The 17840-nt window shown below is 52.0% G+C and overlaps 4 protein-coding genes across 4 annotated transcripts; 2 read left to right on the plus strand and 2 right to left on the minus strand.

The window, feature by feature from the left end:
- Positions 1 to 228: 228 nt before the first annotated feature.
- Positions 229 to 5766, minus strand: BU24DRAFT_398259 (uncharacterized protein; the record flags this gene model as incomplete). The annotated part of the gene is made up of 1 exon (XM_033525376.1): positions 229 to 5766. Exon 1 carries the CDS (start codon positions 5656 to 5658, stop codon positions 229 to 231), a length of 5430 nt encoding a protein of 1809 aa, XP_033379950.1. The 5' UTR covers positions 5659 to 5766.
- Positions 5767 to 8365: 2599 nt separating this feature from the next.
- On the minus strand, positions 8366 to 8871 carry BU24DRAFT_284946 (uncharacterized protein). The gene has a single exon (XM_033522764.1). It carries the CDS (start codon positions 8770 to 8772, stop codon positions 8485 to 8487), a length of 288 nt encoding a protein of 95 aa, XP_033379951.1. The 5' UTR covers positions 8773 to 8871; the 3' UTR covers positions 8366 to 8484.
- Positions 8872 to 9479: 608 nt separating this feature from the next.
- Positions 9480 to 12002, plus strand: BU24DRAFT_426685 (pyruvate decarboxylase-like protein). Its single transcript, XM_033529026.1, has 3 exons — positions 9480 to 9632; positions 9694 to 9829; positions 9978 to 12002. Exons 1-3 carry the CDS (start codon positions 9579 to 9581, stop codon positions 11522 to 11524), a joined length of 1737 nt encoding a protein of 578 aa, XP_033379952.1. The 5' UTR covers positions 9480 to 9578; the 3' UTR covers positions 11525 to 12002.
- Positions 12003 to 15556: 3554 nt separating this feature from the next.
- On the plus strand, positions 15557 to 17767 carry BU24DRAFT_436009 (Di-copper centre-containing protein; the record flags this gene model as incomplete). The annotated part of the gene is made up of 2 exons (XM_033530132.1): positions 15557 to 16831; positions 16874 to 17767. 2 exons carry the CDS (start codon positions 15557 to 15559, stop codon positions 17765 to 17767), a joined length of 2169 nt encoding a protein of 722 aa, XP_033379953.1.
- Positions 17768 to 17840: the final 73 nt, after the last annotated feature.

A 17840-nucleotide genomic window follows, 5' to 3' on the forward strand; every position in this document is an offset into this window, starting at 1 on the left:
GAAACCCATTATCGATCGAGAACTAATCCATGGACAAACGGTCACGCCACGCGACTGACAGCTGAAAGGTAAACTGGAAAAAAATGGAAAAACAACCGAAGAGAAACGAAGCGGGGTATATTTGCATTGCTTTCGCTGCGAACACGATAGCAGTAAATTGCAGCTCATACGTGTTTTCAAATAATAACGATAAAGGAGAATGGAAGTTGAAAGGCAAGCGGGTGGGGATCACTGGAAGGCACCACGGATCTTGGCATAGAGCTCTGTATCCAAGAAGTTGTAGTTGGGGTCGGAGAAGCAGAATGGCGCCCTGAGTAATGTATCCGCCGTCGGTCGTTCCGCAGGATCGATTGTGAAGCAATCCCACATGAAGCTCAAGCCTTCGACACCAATCACTCTTGAAACATCTTCAGGAATAGGCGGTGCTTGATTGAGAGAGCCGAGCTTATAGATTGCCCCGATGGCTTCCTCCTTCGCCCAAGGGCGACGACCAGCGAACATCTCGAGAACGACACAGCCAAGTGACCAGATGTCGACCTTGGCGGAGTAGCCCTGGCCTTGGGATCGGATGACTTCTGGAGCCATCCAGAAAACGGAACCTTGCATGCTGTTCGTCGCATCATTGCCGTAGATGTTATCTGACTTCTTAGAAATGCCGAAATCAGAAATTTTGCAAGTTCCATCAAGATCGAGGAGGATGTTGTCCGCTTTGAGATCGCGATGCAAGATTCCTTCACGGTGAAGATAGGCCAGCCCTCCCAGAGTCTGCCGGGTCAAAGAGCTGACGACAGACTCCTCGAACTTTCCGTGTTTACGGAGACAAGAGCCGACTGAACCACCACTGATGTACTCCAAGAAAATGGAGATGCTGTACTCTTTGCGTTCACATCCAAGGTACTGGACAATATTGGGATGATCCAAATGCTGCATGGTGTCGATCTCCTGATCTAAACTTTTGACCAACTCCTTGATCTTCTCCTTGTCTGATCCTGCAGCCTTTGGGTTCACCTCGACTTGCTTGACCGCAATAAGCTCTCCAGTTGTGATATTCATACCAAGGTAGACACGGCCGAAAGTACCCTTACCGATTAGCTGACCCTTCATCCATTTGAAAGTTGGCTGTCGCTGTGGTAATGGGAGGTGATCTTGGGGAATTGTCTCGAGTTGGATCAAGCGCGATCCACGCGGTGGCTTGACCTGCTCAATCTTGGCGTGAAACATCTTTGTCGACTTCCTGCGCATGATAGTGGTACTGTTGCTGAGTGTAGAAATACGAGATGGACCGGCGGTGTTTGGACTCGGAAGTGGCTTCTTTTCTAGGGGTTGATATTGCGACTTCACCACCTCACGAATGGACTTGGTGCGCCCGAGACCCACGCCTGACTTCCTCAAGTTTCGCTGGGCGATTGACTGCATTCCGGTCGATCCTCGACTGAGGTTGATGGGCTTGGGGTTCATGTCCTCGAATGAAGACATGGGGGTCACAGAGCGGCTGTCTTTGGAGGCCGATAGTGAGGCCGAGGCCTCGCTGGTCGCTTCCGAGGCGTCTGTGTCGTTGGAATCTTCTTCGACCACAGGCTGATCAAGATTTACGTTCGGGAAAAACTCGTCGAGATGTTCAACAAGCGCTTCGGCAGGAGGACGATTTGCCCATAGATCACTAGCAAAGGATTCTGGACGATTCATGAATCGATGACCGTCATCGGGTGAGTCGGTCCACGTTTGCGAGTGTGCCGATTCGGGATGGAAGTCATTTCCACGCGATTCGTCAACTTGTCCATTTTGTTCTTTTCCTTTCTCGGAGGAATTCTTCGACCGTGGAGTCTCCAACGTCAACGCTGGTCGCCTGCTACGAGCATCATCATCTGCTATGCCTGCCGAATCTTCTACTGGCGTAACAGGGCCAGCCCGCGCCAGAGGTTGTTGGAAGAGGCCGTCTTCGGAATCGTCGTCCGAATCAGAGTTCGCTTCGACCATTGGAGATTTGGAATGGAACGAGACTCGGGTCTCTTCAAAGACATGCCTTGGCCCGTACATGGAAATCCTGGATGACTCGCGCGACAAGGTGGACTCGGGCGGATGTGGTGTATGGGGACTGACGTTTGGTGACTGCGACCTGGTGGTCTGCTCATCTATTATCTTGGAAATGACGGGGTTCGGCGCACTCGGCATTCTGAGCGTGAGATTTGGCCTTTCCATTGAGAACATCTCGGAGTCATCTTCCTCATAGTCAGGTATTTTGAACGGTACATTGCCTTTGCTCATAGTCAAAGAACCGGATCTGCGAGGTGACCCACCTGGACTGTTCCTTCCCGATCCCGAAGATTGCCCGAAATTGTTCTCCTGGAGGACCTTTTGTGATGCCCGCGTTTTGTCTGCTGAAGGGTCTTTAGGAGGCACTCTGGGTCCTGCCTTATTGGCTGCTCCAATGAAGCCGCCAAGGGTTCCTGCTCCAATGATTGCGGCAGCAATGCTAGAACCAGCTGTGGGACCTTGAGGTATAGCCTTCCTCTTGGATGAGTCCGCTTCAGTCGAACGTCTCTTGTTCTCGTATTCCTCCGATTCAGGCCAGGATGTGCGGTCCTTCTTGCTCTTTGAAAGTGAGTTAGCCTTTATCAACGTGCTGGTATCCTCCTTCGGCACGGGGGGTGCAACGCGTAGAGGAACCATCGCTTTCCGATCGTCGAACGGCGGTTTCCTCTCTTCATACGGGGAGCTGCGAGGTTCGTCAAAATCAATGATACCTGGGCTTCTGAAGCCAAAGTTGTTAGAGGTAGCAGACGATGGATCTACTGACTCTTTTGCCAATTTCTGACGCGAAGCAGTGTACGCCTGTTGCTTCAACTTATTCTGACGCTGATACTCTACCGAAGCTGCCTCGAGTATCCTCTGCCGCTCGCTTTCTGGAAGATCATCTCCCGCAGCCCATGAAGGCTCTGATGGACGGCCAGAGTTGGGGTTGAGACGATCCGGAACAGCTTCTGGGCTAAGACCCTCCTTTTCTGCCTGCTTTCGCAGCGCCTGGCTCTTATCTGGGACCAAAGTAGACTCTTCTGATTTCACGACGGGGGAATCTATCTGTGAGTCTGCAATAAGTCGTGCATAGGTTAGCTCGTCAATGGGACGAGCGGAAGGGACGGGGAACGAAACACCCAGTCCCGCAGATGGAGGCATGGACGGAGGGCCAGCGAGGTAGAATTTGAGATCTCCGAATTTGTTGCCCCATTGCGATCTAGCTTTCATTAGCTTCGAATCGGTGAGGGCTTCCTCATGCTCTAGCTGCCCAGGAAATGTAAGGTGCAGCTCGATGCCAGGTACATGAGTTAGACCGAGTCCTTCACAGATGGTTTCCCGAAGAGAGAGTGCACTGGAAGCATTCGTTATGTCAACCAATCGATAATTCCAACCGTCAGGTGTGACAAATGCATATTTCCTATCACCATCCCTTGTGGCAGAGGTTCCAAGGCTCGTAGCTTTACTGTCTGAATCGGTCTGAGCGGAGCGCCTGGAGGGGGGTCGGTCAATATTGATTGATATGTCACTCGAGTTCAAACTGGTCTTTCCGAAGAAGGAACCAGATGCTGGATGGCGATGGCTTGCGGGGCTGGTGGGCGATTCTATGCTTGTATCATCGGGCGAAGGGTGATTTTCATGGTGCTTCTTGTTGCGGTGCATGAACTTGGGTAAGAAGCCCTTGTGCTCCTTTGCGCTGGCTGTAATTTCTGCACTATCGTGCCTAGATGCACCAGTACCTGGTCGCGAGCCTTCGTGGCCATTTCTGCGATGGTCTAGTCGCGATTCGGAATGGGACTCAAAGGGGCGTCCGGAGGGAGGTCCTGATCCTCCCGTTGCGGAGCCGGCTGTGGCGAACGTGGAGCCATTGGATTCCGAGCTTGGGGTGTGTTGGTGGTAATATCTATTGCTTGGTGGGCCCATGTTACCGCCTCCTTGCCCATTGTTCGCCGCGGCAAGTCGAGCAGGCTGAAGGCCAGGACTCTGCTGTGGGCTTGCTGATGCCATGGCCTCACGATAGTTGCCGAATGAAGAAGGCCCAAACTCGCCGGACGCACTCGGGCTGTGCTTCTTAGTCTTTGCTTCAAGCGATTGAAGGACTTCTTTTGAAAAGGAGCTACGGTGCGATTCATAATCTGGTGGTGCTCCTAAAACTGGTACAGTGAAGTTTCTTGGTGTGGATATTCTTCTCGATGGTATGCTGGTGGTATTGGGCGAGTGTATGGGCATCTGACGGCCTGGACTGTCTTCCCCGCCTCCAGCTGTGGTTGGGGTAGAGCTGTATTCCTTCATTCCGAGGTAGGGAGAGTTCTCCACGGTCCCGTCGGTCCCTGCGCTAGGCAGCGTCATTCCAGTATCAGAACGAGGCGGGATGCGGGCAGTATTTGACCTCCCAGTCTCGACGATGGCGCGAACAAGCCTGCGCAACTTGCGCCCTTCGTCCCTCTCTCTTGCTTGATCCCACCCGACACCACTTACTGTGCACTGCTTGGCCAACTGTGGGAAGATGACCTGATGCATCATACCGACATTTCCATTCCCTCCATGTCCTCGGCCAATCTCAAGAAACCTGGACCCATAGAGATCCAACGTTTTGAAAGTCTCTTGCCAATCTCTTGAGAAGCCATTGCTCGCCAACCATATCTGCACACGGTCCGGGGGCCACTGCAGAGCAGCGTCTTGTGGTGAGACGGGCGTCGTCCCAGAGCTATCCGATCGATGATAAACACTACCATGGCTCAGGCCGTGCGGGTTCTGGAGAGTGGCTGTCGGTGGTCCAGGCGAGTCATAGTTTTGGCTTTGCTCGGCTGGTATGTTGAGATGGCGCTGATTAGGGGCCGGAGAAGAATTGTACCCCGTGTTATTCCCGTAGCCTCCATTGTCTCGAAGCGTCGAAAAGGCACTGTTGGAGGTGTCTGTATTGGCAGAATATGTTTGAGGTTCGTCTCTGTAGTATGAAGATTCCGAGTAAGGCTGCCGTGAGGTGTGCAAGGGTGGGATTCCTACTCCAGGCCCAAATGATTCTCCTCCAGGTATGTAGGTCGCGGACGTAAGTGGAGCTTCGGGCTGGTGTGGAGGCGGCGCACTGGGAGGAGGGGGGATGTTACCGCCGTACGACTGCTGCTGGTACGCACTGGGGTTATATGTTTGCGACTGAGGATTGTTCAAGTATTGCTGCGGTCTCGCCCAACCATAGTTCTGCGGCGGAGGGGGGATGTTCAGCGTACCCAGTGTCGCAGCGGGTCTAGGAGGTGGAGGAGGAAGATTGAGGGTATGGCTGCCGGGAGTGGAGGTTGGTTGGGGCGGTGGAGGTGGAAGGTATGGATGCATATTGGGCTTCTTGCGATAGCTATTATGGCGCTGGACGAGGTTGGGGTCTGCGACAGTATGGGCCCGCCCTCGCGGGCTGGTGTTGTAGGGCGGACCTCCTGGCGACAGGAGCTGATATGGCGAAGCTGTCCCACTGGCTGGACTGAGGTGCGATTGAGAGGAAAGGGCTGCGGAGGAGGATAGATCGTGTAGGTCACCGGGCGCACCGAGATTGAAACGATTCGCAGAGAGGGGGGTCGGGGGACGGCGTCGTGAGGGTCGATCGGACGAACTGGATATATTCGATGAAGAACGTTGTCGCGACTCAATTGTCATATTCAGCGACAGCACTTAGTGAAAGGCTGGCGCTTGGGAGTGACTCTCTGGGTGCGAAGGACGTTGCGAGAGCATCACGACATGAGGGTTGTAGAGAATGGGTCGCTGGGGGGGGGGGGGGGGGGGGGGGGGGGGGGGGGGGGGGGGGGGGGGGGGGGGGGGGGGGGGGGGCGCAGAGTGGTATGGGACGGTGGTGGAGGCGGTGGTGGCAGTAGATGTGCGAGGTAGATGTTTTGTTTCGGATGAAAAGAAGAAGACAAGAAAGAAGCGAAGGTAGCGAGCGAAGAGGGTGGAGGTGGAGGTAGAGGTAGAGGGGGAGGTGAGGATGAGAGTTAGGTAGTTACGAGGGTAGAGAAAGCGAGAGGTAGAGAGAGGTAGAGAGAGGTAGAGAGAGGTAGAGAGAGGTAGAGAGGTAGAGAGGTAGAGCAGGTACGACGAGTAGAAGAAGCGGAGTTTGATCCGAGCTGATGGTGGTTGTCGTTGTTGGATGGATGGGATGGGGTTGGGTGTTCGCAGGGAAGGCACGAGGGGACGAGGGTACATACACAGTACACTGTATGTAGACCCTGCAGAGGAAGGCAGGTGGGCGCATTCAGGTTACTCCCTCCACATACACACTCTCTCTATCTCGAGCACTATATTGCTCTGTTCTACTCTGCTCTACAGAGTACAAGAGCAAATGATTCTTTGAAAAGATCCACCAGGTATGTAAGTAACAAGGTAGAATAGGAAATGGCAGACACGAGGCAGAGCTTAGCGGCACGGCACGGCACGCCCTCTTTCTGTCTATCGTATCCTGTCCTGCCTTGCGTATAGATGCTTGTAACTACTGTGTATTGTCTACGGAGTACTGATGAGTATCAGGTATCTATCGTATATGCTTGTACTATGCTGGCAGGTCCGAGTACCTTTCGGAAAGTATTGTGTACTTGGGCAGGTAACCTCGTGCCTCCCTATGGTAGACACTCGTCGCACCCTCAATAGGATGAAATGTTAATTGGATGAATGGTTGGATTCAGGAAGGGGGCGCAACAACACACACACACCAAAGGGCGCAGGTTTCTAATGATGGGTCAGAACTTAAGAGGATCGGTTAGCCGGCGTCGCAGAAAAGCTGCAGTTCCAGTGCAGCGCCGTGCAGTACAACGTAAGATGATGCGAGTGGGCGCTTGCGCAGACATGAGGTTACTTGGCAGCCGTCCGCGACAGAAGGTGGGTACAGGCAATTAAATAGTATCTAACAAGTAAATACTTATACGTTTTCTCTCGTTACTTAAACAGCGACGCGATGAGAGCACGCGCATATACGCAACGAAAGGAGTATATCAAATGGTTCAGGTGCAGCGAACGTGGGAGGAGGGCAAGGGTGAGTGTGAGGGGACGGCGGGCTACATAGTAACCGTGGGGTGTGATGTGAATGGATGGATATTATACGAGGACGAGGAAAGGAAAGGCAAAGAAGAGCAGGAGAGAAAAGGCAGATTCTTGCCTGAGGCGTCGTACCTTGCCTTGTCTTGTCTTGTCTCATCCATTCAATCCCAGCTAATCCTCTCTTATGGACATAATTAGGTAGGTACCTACTCACACAGTAAGTACCTACTACAAAGCACTCCACATGTCTATGTGCATATCTAGGATGAGCTATTGCTGGAAGAGGACGCGCAACCGGCCTCCGTAACTGTCGGCACAGGATACCGAGTATTTATATACCTACCTATGGTACTCGTAGTTATGTACTTGAAATTAGGTACCCGGGCATATGATTACAAGTACCAATGAGAGACATGCGTACGTAGGTACCTAACCAAACATACCTCTTAAGCTGATACCCTCTGCACTCGGCATTTGTTTTGTGTACACAATAGAATCACGAATGTTGTCAGACTATCTAGAATTACCGATATAAAATCACCAAATACCTCCAGCAAATAGAACGGGCGAATCGAACTTTGCCATACTCTCTGACACATGTACTACTACTGTGTAGGCTTGGTTGGTCTCCCGTTTGCAGTATCTGGTTAGAGGCGCACACTACTTCTGACCGGTGGGTTGTCACGTCGTTCATTAGTCCTTACTGTGTGCTTGTCACTCGCATCACTCGAACAAACTTCAGCTCCCAAACGTGCACCTATAACTAGTAGTGTCAAAGATCCAATATCTGTGGTCTATCTACCTTCTCGTGGCTACCAGTTTGGCACCGCGGTGGCTTTCAATATGCTTTCTTACCTCAAGTACGGAGCATGTACTGGCTTGTACCCTCTAGGTGAGCGCTGTACTGGTACCTCTGTGTCCGCCAAAATGAGTCTAACGGAGTCGAAACAGCTTGCCAATCTCGTCCTGACATTTCATTATACAGAAAAGAGCAGCTTAGAGATCAATTGGTCTTTCCGTCTCATCATTACGGACTCTGTCCGGTAGCAGTTACATACCCTCCTAATCATTTTCCTCTTTCATCCTCTCCTTGTATCTCCAGTCCATATAATGCAAGGTATAGGGATAATCTCAGAATATCTAGACCCGGAAAGGGAAATGAACAAAAAATAATATTGGAAAATGGCCAACCATATCTCAACATTGCCGGTCAATAATAACAAACATCGCCGAGTCCGAGTCCGTAGCACAGGCCCTGTGAAAACACGGTACCCGATGCGGGCAATAAATGGTTACAAGTTAACCACCACGTTGAAGAGCCCAGCAACCCAACAGTCGGAGAAAACCTGACCCGCACATTTCGTCTTCTCGAGCACGAGGTAGGATATAAATCAAATGTGGCAGTGGTGGCGCAAGGGATTGAACGACGTTTCTCCTGTGGTTTCCTTCGGCCCTTTAATTTGTTCGGTCGCTGTGTGGGTCTTCATAGGATAGAGAGCGTTCAAGCCTTGTTTCTTTAAGACTGTACTGTGTACACAGTAAGGAACATGTGGACGGCCACTTTAATATCTTAGTAAAAATATCAAAAATTGTTGTTTGGAATATACTCTCGAATGCCAACTCCAAGTGCAGTCCAACTGCTGCATCGTACCAATATCTTCCAGTACTTTTTACCACGTCAGCAGAAGTGCAACCCCTAATGATGACCATCGCGATAAGACTGAAACCACATATATCTGTCATCAACTACTGAAGTCGCGACCATGGCCTGAGAGCTTTCGACCGTCACGCGTCGATGAGGCTCTGTCGATCCCACCCAGTTTGATAGTGCTAGTCGGTCCGAGCTGGCCGCAAGTAGCTTTGGCCGTTACTCTACCAGCTCCACCACCATCGCCATCATGGTCTATCATCAAAACCAGTTCCAGTAATTGCCTCAAGAAATGAGTCCACATAATAGTACGTTAAATTATACATTGCCCACGCCGTCACGTTGTCTAGATGGTGGATGCCGGCCGGAGCAAGAAAAACACAGTCTCGAATCACCCTACACCGCCCACTCAATTGATCCAGATCCCGATCATATTTTCCCTACTACTATTGAAATGGCAGTAGGAGAGAAGGCAAAGAACAAAATAGCGGAACATCTGCGCGAGGATCCGGCCGAGTTGCTGCAAGTGTCCAACAAGTCTCCAGTGATCAACGGCCATCAATGGCTCCTGTCCCAACATTTTCCTCTGATAGCGGCCGAGACGTTGATGTTGTCCTATTTTCGATGTCAGGCCACCGCGAATATTCATGTGAGGTGATGGCTAACAAATCATACTAACGCATGCAAGTCTCGTTACATAGCGTCATAGCCGTAGAAATCCGTTTTGGTCTCTATCTGGGTATCTATTCATCATCCATAAATAAATAAAATGCCCGTCGCATCTCAAGGACTTCATCATTCACTGGCATCAAAGGCCTACAACCCTACCAACATCCACTCTCCTCGATCCCTACCGACCTACCATTCTTCCTATACATCCCCTCCATAGTGATCTGACAGCATGACTTCAGACATTCGAACACAGGGAATCAAGAACCCAATTGACGTCGCAGAAGTGAGTTGTCCCACCCCACATGCTTGGCTCTCCACTAACCATAGCTCCCCAATCACAATAGTACCTCTTCCGACGTCTACACGAAGTCGGCGTCCGATCAATCCACGGCTTGCCTGGAGATTACAACCTCGTCGCCCTCGACTACATTCCCAAAGTCGGTCTTCATTGGGTTGGCAATTGCAATGAATTGAACGCTGGTAAGTTAGACCTAGAGTATTGGATTTGAATACCCCTCCTCTTTCGTCACATAAATTCGGGAGCTTCGGAAATGCCCCAATTTAGCCTCTCCACCACCACCACACAGCTTCTAAGATGTCATCACTAACTTAAACTCCCTTTGTCCAGGTTACGCCGCCGATGGATACGCCCGTGTGAAGGGCATCTCCGCCATCGTGACTACTTTCGGTGTCGGAGAGCTCTCCGCTGTCAACGCCATTGCAGGCGCCTACTCAGAATACGTCCCCATTGTGCACATTGTCGGAACGCCCACAACGGCAGCCCAGAAGAATGGCATGCTCCTGCACCACACGCTCGGCAATGGCGACTTCAACGTCTTTGCGAAGATGTCCAAGGAGATCTCCTGCGCCGTCGCCATGCTCGACGACCCCTACGAAGCTGCCACTCTCATCGACCACACCATCAGCGAATGCATTCTCAAGTCACGACCAGTCTACATCGCCCTTCCCACCGACATTGTACAGAAGAAGGTTGACGGTGACCGACTCAAGACCCCCTTGGACCTAAGCTACCCACCGAACGAGGAAGAGCGGGAAGATTACGTCGTGGAAGTCGTCCTCAAGTACCTCCAAGCCGCCCGCAACCCCGTGATCCTCGTCGACGCATGCTCCATCCGCCACCGTGCCCTCGAAGAGACGCACGCCTTCATCGAGAAGTCCGGTATCCCCGTCTTCGTCGCGCCAATGGGCAAGGGCGCAGTCGACGAGACCCTCCCCAACTACGGCGGCGTGTACGCTGGTGACGGCAGCAACGCAGGCGTTCGCGAGCGCGTCGAATCCTCCGACCTCGTCCTCAGCATCGGCGCCATCAAATCCGACTTCAACACCGCGGGCTTCACATACCGCGTGTCTCAGCTCAACACTATCGACTTCCATTCCTACGGCATCAAGGTCCGCTACTCAGAGTACCCAGGCGTCCGCATGAACACCGTCCTCAGCAAGATCACCGCCCGCCTCGGCCAGCTCAACATCGAATCCGGACCCAACCCCAACAACGTCATCCCAGAGGCCGAGATCAAGTCCCCAGAACCCACCATCACGCAAGCCTGGTTCTGGCCCCGCCTCGGCCAGTGGCTCCAGAAGGACGACATCGTCATCACGGAGACGGGCACCGCCAACTTCGGCATCTGGGAGACCCGCTTCCCTGCCAACGTGACCGCCATCTCCCAGGTCCTCTGGGGCAGCATCGGGTACGCGACAGGCGCATGCCAGGGTGCCGCACTCGCAGCGAAGGACCTCGGACAGCTGACCTCGCGCCGCACGATCCTCTTCACGGGCGACGGGTCGTTCCAGCTCACCGCGCAGGAACTCTCGACGATGATCCGCAACAAGCTCAACCCGATCATCTTCATCATCTGCAACAACGGGTACACGATCGAGCGCTTCATCCACGGCTGGGAGGACGCGTACAACGACATCCAGGACTGGAAGTACAAGGACCTGCCTGCGGCGTTCGGCGCCGAGAAGGGAGAGGTCCTGACGTACCGCGTCAGCTCGAAGCAGGAGGTTGAGCAGTTGTTTGCGGATAAGGAGTTTGCGAGCGCAGAGACGACGAGGTTGCGGTTCGTCGAGTTGGTCATGCCGTGGGATGATGCGCCAAAGGCGCTCATCGAGACGGCGCAGAGCGCCGCGAAGAGGAACGCTGAGGTCTCGTAGATTGCGTCTTCTTTGTCTTACATTCTTATTTAGGTGTTTTTGAATTAGCAGGCTACGGGTTGGGGTTACTAATGTTTTTCTTCTTGTTTACTTTCGGATTGGCTAGAAAAGATTAGATTGATAGATTGCGAGGGGGGGATTGACGAAAGGAACGAACTACATGATCAAACAGATAAAGATGGATGGATGTGGATGTGGATGTTCGTCTTTCATGGGGATTGGATAATCTTTAGAGGTAAATATTTGATGATACTTCCCACGGGGCTTCGGACAAGAAACTTCGCATACTAGACTATCAAAAACAATACATTCATATCTACATGAACTTTCTGTTAGCCAAGTCAAACAAAGCACAAGAGATATTAGTTACGGCAATTTTTACGTCTCTTTACCTACTCATAGCAATGCATTCTTGCTCTCGAATCATGCCCGTCCACAGGTCCATCTCCATAAAAATAAAACATAACGTCAAATCCCATTGGCTCGTCACTGGACAGTAGGTGTCAATCAAATTCAGCATCAAAAAAGCAGAAGAGCCAAGTCTCCCTCCCCTTATGTATACCTCCCCTTTGGTATTCACCTTTACTCCACAAACAAACATCGCATCGCCGCATCCGCCATCCTCTTCTCCCGCTCTTGGCAGACTTGAAAAGCGCTGTAGATCATCATCGCTCCTCCCATGTCATGGCTTTAGTCTTCTGTATTGGGATGGACGCATCGCATTCGCGTCCCCTTTTCGAGAGCAGCGAGCGAAGCGAGGTGCGGGATAACTGCACGCATGCGTCCATTCGTTCACGATGTATACAAGTTAAGAGTATACCTACCTATATAAGTATCACCCGCGAGCCTGCTTCACCTATGTATCGCAGCGTAACGAACATAACAAAACTCGACCTTATCCCGGGCAAGCAATGGCGAGCGGAACAGAAGTGAACAGGCGCAGCAGTAGTGGCGCAAATAGGAGGGGCATCGAAATGAGAGTTTCGATCCGAGTGCTGCGCCTCCTCACTTTCCTTTTTTTGTTTCCCGCTTCCTTACCGTGGTGGTTTAGTGGTTTTGTTTTTGTGGTTCTGGGTTTGATTGGTAGTAGTTATGCTACTCGAGGTTGAGCGAGAGAGTATGATTGTGCTATGTTTATATTGGCATGTGTTGGGTTTGATCAAATCCATGAACATGCAGGTTAATTATTATACAGGAACCACACAGAGACTTTTCATTTTTTTTTTTTTGCATTTCTTGTGATCGAAACATCCTCGTTTGTTTACTGATCGTTATAAGTAGGTTGCAAACGCGGGTCAATATACGAAGTGATGAGGAGAGACGCCGTATCCGGAGATTTATCATGTTGGGGGAGTGGAAGCATTTGGTTCGTTTTGTTTCATGACAATGGGTGGGGCGATTCAATGTTATTGAGTTCAATTGAGGTGCTGCCGTTGTTGCTTGATTGTAATGGATCAAGATCATGCCAGTGGTACGGTGTAGCATTTGTCGACCAACTGGGCCATGAGCATGGCAATACGACTCGATCCTGACCAGTTGTTTGTAAGGTTTACGACAACATTGAAGATCTTATGAGCTGCGACAAGCTTTGTATGCACATACAAGCTTACCGTATACGACCCACAGTACTCGATGCTCCTGGTGAGCTGTGAGACTTGTTGAACGGGTAGATAGGGTGAGGTGAGATCTGTATTCCTACCGTACAGCAATCGTGTACAGCATATTGAAGAAGCGCGTTTGCGTTCCCCCTTTCTACCGAGACCGTGACTATCATCAACAGCGACAATCGGTCTCTTCATCATCATCACTGGGGCTAGTAGGGTCGGCCGGCTATTTAAAGAAGGCGAGAAGGCATGGACGTGGGTTGAGTGCAGTGCATTAATTGTATTACCTCACTCTCGCGGCACTGTCGGGTTGTTGCTTGACGGATCTGCAGATCTGAACAGACAATTGCGCATGTGCCGTAACTTGTAAGAATTGGTGGTCAAGGATCCCATCTGTATTGTAGGTACAAGAGCAAAGCCTCTCTCTGTAAGAATCCAAGTCGTAAAGAGCAACGTGATGCCGAGGCAGGCCGCCACCAGTCAAAGACGCCAGTCGATGGTGGAGGGAACGATCCAAATTTATGAAACAGCCGGGGTGAATGGGCGACGTCCGAGCTTTTCGTATGTGTACGATTAAGGGTGGATGCCATGGGTGCGTTGATTGGCTGAGAGGTGGGAGATGGTCAACACACACGGCCTACCGATGCAGACTGCTTTCATCATGGGTAATTGCGATAGTCGGAGGAGAAGCTGCAATAAGCAACAGTTCGCTTGCTTGCTTGATTGCGATGGTAGAATTGGGATGGTATGTAGCTCGTTCTAATTACTTCTTTGTGTTGGCGTTGGCGGTTGAGGGTAGCATCGACGTATTATTCCGTACTCGTAGTTACCATACGGCGGGAACTAAGAAGGTATTGTCACTTTCCTCCACTGTGTGTTCATGTGAATACACAGTAGTTTCCCATCGAGAGATGAGACACAGAGAGAACATACTGTGTAGAGAGAGAAACAAGACGATTGACATTAATTATGAATTGAGGGGATAACATAACATAACACAACTTACACAGTACACAGTAGGAAGGTACGTACTGTGGCTGTGGCTGGTGCGGAAGGGAAGGTACGATTAGCCAGTCCGTTTCGAGCCGCCGCTGCCACTCAAATTAAAATGCCTCCTCCACTCCACAGTCCACACAACTCTTCCACAACCCTTCCATCATACACTCTTACACTACCGTACACTATCGTACACTACATTCCATCCCTACACACCTCCACCTTCGCTCCAAGGGTCACACGGTTACACCGTCTATCACTCTCGAGTCTCGGTTCCCTACTGCTCATGGCGAAATGGTATACACGTCCGCGAACGCATTGAGTCATGGAACCCCTAGAAAGAAAGGAGTGAACACTTCGGGAAAGACATTCGTGCTGATGTGAAATCTTCTTATTCTGGATTGACAATCGAGTGTGGAAGCCACTTCCTACCTGTAGGTATACATGGACAATCGATGTTGAGCGGGTGAGTTACGAGTAGTGGATGATTGATACATAATACGAGGACCCTCAACTCATCCTGCACTCTCTCTTTAGGCGTCTCTAATCTCCACGGGTTATCCATTCATCGTCGGCTGGCGTGAGGAAGAGACGACACGACTACGAATCTCCACGACAGCCTCACCGAATCGGGCTGGCAGTGGGTTCGAGCGGCGTCTACTACAGCCCGAATCAGCAGCTCGACCTGGCCCACACGCGGGATAACACCCAGTGATGAGGGCATCAAGCAGTGAGGACCGCGAGGCTTCCAGCGCCAAATGGAGGTTAAATCAGGGGAACCCGCTGGCTGCAGATCAGAGCCGTTTGCTTGTTTCGACTTGACAGGGGACCCCAGGCCCTTTTCCACCGCTCCCCTCTGCTCTCAACTCTTACACGGCAGACTCTCCTATGTGCTCGTCTCTTTCTCCTCGCTGTCCCACCAATGACAATCCCAACACCGCAGATACATTTCCTACTCTTGCGTAGTACAGGACCCGCGAGAAGCACCGTCCTCCAAAACATCCCAGCATCCACACGCATCCACACCCACCCACACGCAGACTCATGGACAAAAACGGCATCATGTTGCATGTCCATGCACTCCCCAGAAGGTACTTTCTCCTTCCAGCCTGTGCCACTGCCCACCTATATGACCCTGTCGTCCTCCCGTCCTGTGTTTGATACCAACCCTCCCTCCTAATTCATCACCACCTTTCCTTTTCGACGTTGTGCTGCTGTCGTTGGGACGCCGCCGTTGTCGTCGTTAATTGTCGAACTCCAAAAGACTGAAGATCTAATCTGAAGTCGCCACATTCTTTATCTCGACATTTCGTTTTAATCGACATATCCATTCGTTTACCAGGCAATTGATTTGAATTTGGTACAGCATCATCATATTCGACTTTCGCTCCGTCCTGTCTTTACCCACGTAAATCTTCTTGCTTCGCTCAATATGGTCGCCTACAGCAAGCCTCAAGGCTTCTTGCCCGTTCTTTTCGCTCTCATCGTCTTCGTGCAGGCCACTCTCGCTCTCCATGGCGCTCACCACCATGCCCACCGCTCCCACGGTGCTCACCTTGAAGAGACGGAAGACGTACTTAACAAGCGTGCCAACAACATTGCCATCCGTGGTGTCCAGTCACCTCTTGCTCCGCGTCTGGAGATCCGCGATCTCCAGAGTAACTCCGACCAGTGGAATCTCTACCTCTTGGGTATGGAACGCTTCATGGCCAAGCCCAAGAATGACCGTGAGAGTTACTACCAGATCGCTGGTGTTCACGGCCGTCCCTTCATCTCGTGGAACAACTTTGGACCTATCCTGAACAACGCCGGTTTCTGCCCCCATGCTCAAACCCTCTTCGGTTCCTGGCACAGGCCTTACCTCGCCCTCTTCGAGCAGTCTCTTTACCAGAACGTTCAGGAGGTTATCAACACCTTCCCATCCAGCCAGCAAGGGCGCCTGAGGGCCGCTGCCCGCGACCTCCGCATGCCGTACTATGACTGGGCTAGACATCCCGGAAACGGTCCTGCCGTGCCCACTTCCATCCGTGATCAGTTCGTCACCGTCACCAAGCCTCAAGGTCAAGTCTCCATCAAGAACCCGCTCTACTCTTACAGCTGGGGCGACTCTCTCCCTTCGGAGATGGGTGGTGGTCCATTCGGCAACTTCGCCACTACTCTGCGCCGCCCGGTCACCAACCCCACTCGTAGCAACAACAACGAGATGAACGCACGTTTCACCAGCCTTCGCCAGTCCCTTGCCAACCGTGTCTACGGTATCTTCATGTCCGGTGCCTCCTGGGGTTTCGTCAGCACCTCCGCCATTGGTGTTCGTACCGCTCAGAACGGCAACAACCCTGACAGTGTTGAGGCCATCCACGACGCTGTTCATACCACAGCTGGTGGTGAGTCTGGTGGCCACATGTACTACCTTGACTTCTCTGCTTTCGACCCCTTCTTCTGGCTCCACCACACCAATGTTGACCGTATTCTTGCCATGTACCAAAAGGTTTCCCCGGACACCTATGTCGCAAACGGCAACATCCAACGCCCCATGGCCCAGTGGAACGCCGGAGAGTCCAAGAACGCTTACACCCCATTGAAGCCCTTCACCAAGGACACGGCCGGTAACTACTGGACCAGCATGGACGTCAGGGAGACTTCTCTCTTCAACTACTACTACCCAGAGACTGGCCCCGGCTCTTCCGCCAACTCTGTTCGCAGTACCGTGAACAGGATGTATGCTCCTGGCGCTAACTCCCTTCGCAAGCGCTCCACCACGGAGCCGTACCCTGGCCGCAAGTTCCGTGAGGGCGACTACCAGACTGTTCTCTCCGTTATTGCCAACAAGTACGCTCTCGATGGCTCCATGGTCCTTCACTGCTTCATCGGCAACAGTGGCTCCAACTCGACCGCTCCCGGCTACAACTCTACTCTTCCTGGACACAACACCACTGCTCCCTACCCGATTGGTCACAACTCCACCCAGCCTTCGTACAACTCCACCTATGATGATTTCACTCAGGATCCCAACTATGTTGGTCAATACTCCGTCATGGGAGGTTCGCACGCAAGCGGCAGCGACAGCTACCCAGTCATGACTGAGGGCTGCTTGCCTTTGACAACCGCACTTCAGGGCAAGGAGGAGACCGGCGAGCTCAAGTCTCTCCACCCCGAGGATGTTGAGCCCTACCTGGCTAAGAACCTCCACTGCAAGGTTTATGGACCTGGAAACGTCGAGCTCGAGCCTGAGCAGGTTCCCGACCTCCATCTCTCTGTAAAGAGCTGTGAAGTCACCCCTGCCCCATCTGATGATGAACTCCCCGTCCTCGGCGAGTACACCAAGCTGACCGAGGCCACCAAGCACCTCATCGGTGGCAAGCCCTTCGAGTACATCCCCAACCCTCTCGACTATGTCACCCCTGGCGAGGAGAACGGCCCCAACTACCCAACTGCACCTGGCCAGCCTTTGTACCCTGGTGAGGGCGAGCCCTCTCCTTCTCTTCCTCCTGTTCTTCCTTCTGGTACCCAGCCAATCTCCTACCCCACTGGTGTCTACCCCTGGCCCATTGCCCCCGAGCAGGAGCACGGATACTGCATTACCAAGCAGACGATCGAGTACATTGATGAGGCCGGCAATTTCCTGTATGCCGAGACCTATTAAACTCTTTCAAAGGAAAAGAAGGGAAGGATGGTTGTGAATAAGCGAGTTTTTTGGGTTATTTAATTACGGATTA

This window comes from Aaosphaeria arxii (genome assembly GCF_010015735.1).
Source record: "Aaosphaeria arxii CBS 175.79 unplaced genomic scaffold BU24scaffold_9, whole genome shotgun sequence".
NCBI lineage: Eukaryota > Fungi > Ascomycota > Dothideomycetes > Pleosporales > Aaosphaeria > Aaosphaeria arxii.